The sequence below is a fragment of the Gavialis gangeticus genome, unplaced genomic scaffold (assembly GCF_001723915.1).
Source record: "Gavialis gangeticus isolate Ggan-Ray unplaced genomic scaffold, GavGan_comp1, whole genome shotgun sequence".
Taxonomy (NCBI): domain Eukaryota; kingdom Metazoa; phylum Chordata; order Crocodylia; family Gavialidae; genus Gavialis; species Gavialis gangeticus.
In genome coordinates this window covers 148441020-148449474 of record NW_017729025.1, presented here as the reverse complement: position 1 = coordinate 148449474, position 8455 = coordinate 148441020, and the positions used below count along the sequence as shown (strand labels likewise).

General features: G+C 48.3%; 1 protein-coding gene across 1 annotated transcript in view; it reads right to left on the bottom strand.

The window, feature by feature from the left end:
• The window catches only part of CTSD (cathepsin D), a 39953-nt gene extending 38148 nt beyond the window's left edge, over positions 1-1805 (bottom strand). The window contains exon 1 of the mRNA XM_019519747.1: positions 1692-1805. Coding sequence (XP_019375292.1) covers positions 1692-1753 — 62 coding nt within the window. The 5' untranslated portion in view covers positions 1754-1805. The remainder of the gene's footprint in view (positions 1-1691) is intronic.
• Positions 1806-8455: the final 6650 nt, after the last annotated feature.

Genomic DNA, 8455 nt, shown 5'->3' with positions numbered 1-8455 from the left:
GGGGGGGGGGGGGGGGGAACCACGACTCCTCTACAGAAATACCACCATTATTCTTCATTTACAACATACCAGAAGTGACAATTTTGGGTGCACTTACTCAATTTCCAAAGGAGTACAAAACAGAAAAAACCCTACTCTTATGGAGATGTTAAAGTCTTAAAGCTATGAGAAAACCACAATGCAGTTTAATGTGATGCAGGCCCAGTTTCGTATGCCACAGACCATACAGCAAAGCCTGACAACCTAATTCATGATTAATTAAAGGTCATAGCCCTTATTTTCATCCAAGCAGGGGAGGGTGATAAGCTGCCATTCTGCTCTGAGCCCCACAGACCCAACTTTGTTTTGCACTAGCCAGAACGACTGTGCAAGATGCAAAGTCAACAGGACACTCATCTCAGCAACTGAGCTGACACAGCCACTAGAAAGCCATTGTATGACAAATGACAGGCTTGCTTCCACAATGAACGACTTCTTCTTGCAACAATCCCCCCCCCCAAGGTTAACTGCTACAAAAACTTTCCAGGTAGGTGTATATTTTCTGGAAGCGGTTCATTTAGTTAGACATATGCTAGCCTTCTACCATTTTATTTCTACAAGACAGGAAAACTCCACACTGGTCACATAAAGCCTCAACACCTCTCTTGTGAAGCAGTGTTAGCTCTTACATAGCTAAGGCCTGATTTTCAGAACTGATGAGCACCCACAAGGCCAGGGGGCTGTAAACGCTGAGCACGGAGAAGCCAGGCTGAGCCATAGCTGTTTGTTTCACAAAGGCCAAATTCCACCCAGCGGCTTCTACCCACAACTCATCGACTTCAGTGAGGCAAGCATGCCTAGCCCACGGCAGAGCTGTTTTACACACTGGCAACTAGGGAAACATACGCACTGTAACCTGGGTGGCACCAAGTATTTGCTCTTAAAAGTTTAAGGGCAGGGAGACACTTGCAAGTGCTGTAATAGAAAACCAGGTGAAAGCTTTATGGATCAAACCACACCCTCATGGAAACCTGCAAGAGTGGCATGCACAGACTATAAAACACATACAATATTGGTCCTGGGACTGCCCGTCCGCTTGTTTGCCCTGGAACAGGACAGTCCTGGGAGGACCTGTGTGTACTTGTCAATCAGGGTTCAGCAAGCAGCCAAAGGCACAGCTTCTTTTTTGGCCCTGGATACAATGCAATCCCAGGACTATAGTTCAGGCACACTTTGCTAAATCCCAGGGCACGCCATTTCGTGCATCCCACCCCACAACAGATCATAGAAAGTTAGGGCTGGAAGGGACCTCAGGAGGTCACATCTAGTCCAGCCCCTGCTCAAAGCAGGCCCATCCCCAACTAGATCATCCCAGCCAAGGCTTTGTCTAACACCTGAACAACCACATTTCATCCTGGGATAAAACTGTTTCTCCCAGGGACTGAAAGTAATGCCTCCCAGGAGTAGCATTTGGCTCTTTGCTGGCTTTCCCCCGCAAGTCTCTCCTTTGGGGGCTCTTGCTGGAGGCTGTATCCTGCCTCCCTGCAGAAACCAAACCCTGCAGCTGGCTCCTCACCCCCAGTCTTAAGGCCCTTCCCCACAAGATGCACAGGCCAGAGAAGCAAGCAACTCTCCAACCCACAAGGCCCATGCCCACCTGGCTTGCATTGCTGACCCCTGAACCTTGCAAAGTTGAGCCCCCCCTTCCTCACCTGATGAGCGCTGAGCAGGGCAGCGCCAGGGTCAGGAGCAGGGCCAGGCTGCGGAGCGCCATGGGTGCAGGTGCTGCAGCAGAGCTGCCTGCTCTTGCAGGAATGACTGAGCAGCAGCAACAGCAGGGGTGGTCAGCTGACAGCCTAAAATTGCCAACTGAGGTCACATGACCAGCAAGGGGTGGGGGGGGGAGGAATTAACCCTGTCCCTGCAGCAGCAACCTGTCAGCATGAGTCAGCCCTTGTGCAATCGTGAGACTTGGCTCTGGTTTCCTTTGCTTTCCTCTGGCTAAAGTGAGAAGCCGCCTTTCTTCCTCCCTCCCCTGCCAGGCAAGCAGAAATTCAGAGCTCTTCCCACGACCCGCACTCAGCGTTGCCAGGGCTTAAATGTGAAACCATCGTATTGGAAGTGCAAAATTAGTTTTTCAGCAAATACAGTATCATACACTGAAAAAATATACAAACAACTGTGCAAATCAGTGTGCAAATAAGCCGCCTTCTTATTGACTTGATATGGCTCGCTGTAACTTGCTGGTGAGTGAGTGAGAAATGAATCAAAGTTGAAGCATTTCTTTATTTCGAGGCAAGGAGTCATAAGAAAGCACTGACAGCAAACCCGAAAGCTGGTTAAGGCTCCCTGAGGGTGACTTGGGTTTTTACATATGCTGCATCAATAAGCTGCCTCAAAAATCATTGTACATTTTGAACACTTTTACCATTATTGATTGTACATCATATAAGGGTTGAAATTATTGTACAAATACAATCATCATGCACCTCGGCAACACTGCATTCACTCCGAGGCATAGGGATGGGAGCTGCTATTTAGCAATACAAGGACGTAGTGGGGGAGCAAACCTGTCCCATGCCTCCTTCTCCCCTTTTTCATGAAGTGTAGAGGCGCACCTCGCAGATTAACACAGCCAGGGTGCCACAGGATGCCTGGGGAGCCTTTCCATGGCATGCCCTGCACTGTTAGGTGAGCAAGATAAAACCAGAGATTGTCAAGAGGAATCCATAGCATTACAAAACCAATCTGATCTGTTGGGGGTCTGAGTTCTTCACCACAGAAGAACGACTCTCATATCTTTCTCAAGTCAAAAAACAAGTGGAAACTAAGAGCTGGCATTTTCAGAGGGGCACCGTAAGTCTAAAAAGAAGGGTGAAAACCACGGGCCTAACTGAATCAGAGATGCATGAGCTTTTGTAGGCAAGCTCCCTTCAGCAGGTGCTAGGCCTCCTGCCTGACTAACACAGCTAAGTACCTCTCCCTCTCAAGTGTAGGCTTGCAAACTTCCCTGTGGCCTTGGCAGCTACTGCTCACCTGGAGTCAGGGAAGTATTTAACATAATGGCACCTGCCTTTTCATGCAGTCCAGTAGCCAGAGATGAGGAGGTAACCCTACTCAACCTGCCAGTTCTCTAAAGTGCAGGAGCAAGAGCCTTGTGGGCCCTCAGTAGATCACAATGTAGGAGTCCTTGGCAGGTTTGTGGTACCTTGGCTCCTGGTCCCCAAAGTCTGAATCCTGTATGGGAGGAGACATCCTTTCAAGATGGGGGAAACAGGTCCTTTGGCTTTTTCAGAGGCTAAAAGATTACTGCTGCCCAGTCTCAATGGAGGTTGTGGATCCTGTGGCACTTCTTTAGAAGCAACTGGCTCTTGGGCAAAAAATGTGCCCCTTCCAAACATTGTGGCAGCTCCTGTCTAGCCTAAAGATGGAAACACAAATCCTGGGTGAATTGTGTGCAAAATCTTTGTGATCTATCCAGATGGAAAACACTATATACATGGAAGATAACTGGTGGGCTCCTCCTGTAGTGTGGGTTTAGGTCACTGACTCTTCTCCCAGGACCTAGCCTCCGAGGCTATTTAAAGTCCCAGAGAAACATCCCAATGCAGGGAGGGAACTGCCAGTGTGGCAGAGTTCCCGTGAAGACCCCTACCCCACTCCATCACCTCTGCCAGCATACAGAGTGGAGCTGGAGGAAGGGAGGTGTGAACAGGATGGCCTTACTCTGCACAGCTTGCTAAGTGTCCTTACGCTGCACACAGTAGCTCCAGACTCAGTGGAAAAGCAAAGTGCTATCTCTCTGTCCTCATCTGCCACTTGCTTATGCTGTGGGGTACTGTTCAGAAAGCACATTAAGATGTGGGCAGAACAGTTAATCTCTAGGGTCAGAACTCAGGAATCAACCCCCCAAAATCACAAGGCTGATTTAAAACTCTGGAGGAATAATAAATGTTGGCCTCCTTCCCTTTTTCTCCTGGGTTTTGAGCCTTTAAAAAAAACAACTGGTTCTCATTTCAAGCCTCTCTTTTCAACCATGAGCTTTAGAAACATTCAAACCAAACCAGACCAAACTAAACCAAGCCAAACCTTGACATTCTTAATTCCAGCATCCGGACCAGGGAGAAAACACTAGATATCTCATGACTCACAATAAGAAACATGGGAGCTGGCAAAGCTGACTATAAGCAATGTAGTTTTGAGTGCATTTTTTATCTGACTGGAATCGGTGGGCCAGGTTTAACAATACACTCCGGGTGCTTCAGGCTTATGTGAAATAGTGAATCTGGCTCCTATATGATCCATGTTGCCAAGAGGTAATAGAAGCCAGGGATTTTCTTAACGAAATGTATCCCTGGAATTTGAGATCTTCTTTTGAGTGAATGTAAAAAATGATAATAATTCAGGGGCCAGCAACATATTACCCACAGACTGGATTTCATAGATTTCATAGACATTAGGGCTGGAAGGGACCTTGGAAGATCATCGAGTCCAGCCCCCCGCCCAAAGGGCAGGAAGTCAGCTGGGGTCATAGGATCCCAGCAAAATAAGCATCCAATTTGCTCTTGAAGGTGTTCAATGTAGGTGCTTTAACCACCTCCGATGGCAGGCTGCTCCAGACCTTGGGGGCTCGGACAGCAAAGAAATTCTTCCTTATGTCCAGCCTGAAACCGTCTCGCAGTAGTTTATGACCGTTCGACGTCATCATCCCTTGGGGGGCTCTGGTGAACAAACGTTCCCCCAGATCCTGGTGGTCACCCCGATAAACTTATAGGTGGCCATCAGATCACCCCTGAGCCTGCGCTTTTCCAGGCTAAAGAGCCCCACGGCTTTCAGCCTGTCGTCGTAAGGTCTGTTTTCCTGACCTCCGATCATGAAAACATGGATCTTGCCTGCAGAGCAACTGGACCCAGCCCACGGAGCTGGGGCTTTGGAGGTGTTCGGTGGCAGAGGCTTCTGGGTGGCTGGGAGCTTTCCTGCACCATGCCACAGCCAGGCTGCAGGGAGAAGTGGCTGTGGGAAGAAGCGGGGGTGGTGGCAGCTTGGTCCTAGCATTGGCCCAACTCGGACCTGAGCTTGGCCAGAGTGGCCTGCTGCTAGAAAAGGTTGGCGACCCCTAGTAATAGCAGAGTGGCAGGAAATGCTGTTTTGAGCAGTACCAGTGAGGAAGGGAGGGAAGAACAAGGGGCCCAGCTTCTCAGAAGATTCAGTAGTTGTTAACGGCACCAGACTTGCAACCCTTCGTTTATCTGCTACATAGATACAGCTGGGGCTTCTCCACACTCAAACCCACTGAGTTTCTATTTTTCTACTCAGGTTGCCAAGTTCCTGTTGTAGTAATCGGTTGGACTTGGTGCTGTAGATACCATATTCCCACAAATGATCTGTGTGGGATTCAAATGCCCCCTGCTGGAAGACCCTACACATCCTCACCTCCACTCCTTCTCATTTCTTCCTGCTCCCTTTGCCCCTCCTAGTCTTCTTTCCTGCAGCCCCTTTCTCTCTCTCAGGCTCATATCTCCATTTTGTGCTCCCTCCCTTTGTGCTTCCGAGTGTCCACCAGGCACCCTTTCTCTTATGCCAGATCTATTTCTTCCAGGAATCCTTCCTGGTCCACTCTCCCTCATGATAATCTCTCCACACCCTTCTAATGTTAACTTTTATGTCATGTCTCACCTGGGATCACCTTGACATCTAATGATTGATGGATAAGGCACGTGTCTCCTAGACTAGAGTCAGGTAAAATGAGGTGGGAACTGGTAGCTCTCTAGGAGATAATTATACAGCTCAAGGCCTGAGATTTTTAGAAAATGAAATTTGGTGCCCTGTTTGGGATGCCCTTAATAGGCTCTTACTTTCCAAGAGAACTGAGACTATATTCATGGAAAGTCATGGCCTTTTAAGGGGTTATCAGTTAGGCACCCAAAATCTCAAGTCCCTTTGGAAAGCCTTAGTGCTATTATTATACAGGTTTATGATGCACGGCATTAATTTCTGTATTTCCTTGCTATTCTCCAAAATGTATTGACAATACCTGCCGGTGTATTCTGGTCTCATTGAATTATATCTAGTTCTTTTAGACTGCATTTCTGCTCCCCCATTCTCCCTTTACTTCATTCAATTTAATCTGTGCAGCTTAGACCAACCTGCAAAGACTGGATCGATTCAGCCTCAGGCCTTTTGACTGTCTGTACCTAGCCCAAGGTTTATGAGTACCACATTTCTATAGCTCAATGCACAACAACTCTGTGTTTGGAAAGGGCCATTTTCACATCAGGGTTTCCAAATACCTAGATTTTTCTACTCATAAGGAACTATATTCAGTAGAATATATTAATCAACATGCTTGTTACCTGCTGCCAGGATGTAATGACTGACCGTTTTTGGAAGATAAATTGACAAGAGGGTGAGAACAGCTGAGTGGCATGCATTAACTGGGGTTGCGTCTTTTAACTCTGGTTAAAAGTTAGGTGCCAAGACCAAGATTTTTCCAGAACGCATAGTATTTTGGGGCTCCCTGCTTCAGACTCCTTCACCAGGGCCAGATTTTCAAAAGCCCAAAACTCAACATTTTCTTGGAAATGGAATCAGTTGTAGGCATCTTATGTTAGACATCCAAGAAAACACTAGTTGTTCCTGGAGAGTTTGGGCCCTAACTGTAACTTGTCTGATGTTTAAACCCCTTCCCCTGCCAGCAGTAGGAGATGCAGCCAGTTACTTTGTTGTTGGTCAGTGAGTAGTTTTCCAAGTCACCAACATACATTGGCAAGTTTGTAGAGTAAGAACAGCCTCCTTCCTGCGCTCGGGCTTGCTCAGAGAGGATTACTTACTGCTAAAACATATCCCCCATGAAACCCTAGGCCTGGCTGCTCCTAAAAGTCAATATATCAGGGCCTCAGGCTTCTTCCCCCAACCTTGAGGGCCCTTAGCATCCCTTCCCCCTGTCTGGGGGCACGTCGGTTCCTTCTTTCTTCGTATCCCATGAGCATGTAGTAAAGTACCAATCTGTTGAGCGAGTCAGCAACACCTGCAAGCCAGTAGTGTGCCAAATCCTACTTCCTCTGTGTCCCCAGAGTGTGTGGAAAGGTGCCAGCTAACCCGTGAGTCAGCAAAACCAAGGAACTGGAAGCAAGTCCCAGCTCAGTTTCCACTTGAAGCCTACTCCCACCTCCATTGAACATGTAGTCATGAGCCAGCTCTACCAATGAGTCAGCAAAGTGGTCAGTATATAACTCTTCCAGACCCTAATGCTCTGTTTGTGCCTGCTTCCTTCTCTGCTGTAACAGAGTCAGCAAAAATCACTTCCTTTCCCCAAAGTTGCTGACAGGCTGGGATGTCTCAGGCTAGTACGACATCCTATCCCTCCTTCCTTGAGCAGTAGCCTGGGCATGCTCTTTGGCTCAATTGCCAAGTACTTTTGGGGGCCATTAGAGTTGCCAGAGAGCCTGGGTAGCAAATCCCCTCAGTTCCTGGTTCAAGACCCCCTAAACCATACCCGTTCTTTGGGCATCTCCCAGCATACAGTATGCAGAAGGTTTCCACTCATGTCCCACAAGTGCAGATAGGTGTAATATGTGGGCCCTTCTTTCTCAGTCACACCCTCTCTTCCTGCATCCACTTTAACCATTGGGTACAGCCAGGTTACAGCCCATTGTTCATATCCAATGGGCTCCTCCACCTGAAGGAGCTCGGGGAAGACCATTTCTATCCACAGCATTGTGAAGGTAGACCCAATGTCCCCTGCACTGTTCACTCTCCTTCAACTCACCTGCACGGGTAGAGGGCAGTGCTTGGGTCCTGGCACCCTGGGGTTTCTGTGCGCTCTCAAGTCTCCCTATCGGTCAGTCTCCTCAGCCTTGTTGAATTGGGCACTTAGCACATGTTAAAGTTAGAACATGTTCTGTGCAGTTGCCTGACTGCTTGCTATGATCTCATCTCATGCCAGTGCTGTGGACCAGAGCCAATTGGAGACTCCAGTGCAGTGCCACAGTTGGGACTGACAGCCAGCTGGTTTTTGGTTTCAGCCCCAGGACTGCACCGGAGCCACATGGAGACTCCTGTGCAGTCCTGGGGCTGGGACCCACAATCAGCAGGACCGGAACTGATGGTATTATCTCTGTGGAGCAGTGCAACATTCGCTCAACATGTGTTACTTAAGATAACCTGGAGATATGCCTTTTCCAGTGAGAACTAACTTTGCTATGATATGATACGAGTGCACTCAGCACATATTAGCCTGCTTGAATAGGCAGATGCTCATATTTTAAGTAGGGGTGTACCGATAGAAATTTTGGAAGACAATACCTATAGCTGATTATAAGGAGGCATATCGGTCAATACCAATCTGATTTCGAATACAGCTGCATGCAGCTGGTAAGTCTGTTGTGGTGGAAGGGAGGAGGGAGAGAAGGGGCAGAGGGAGGGGGATATCAACACCCCCTATGGTGAGGGAGGAAGTGGGGCTGGGGCAGGCTCT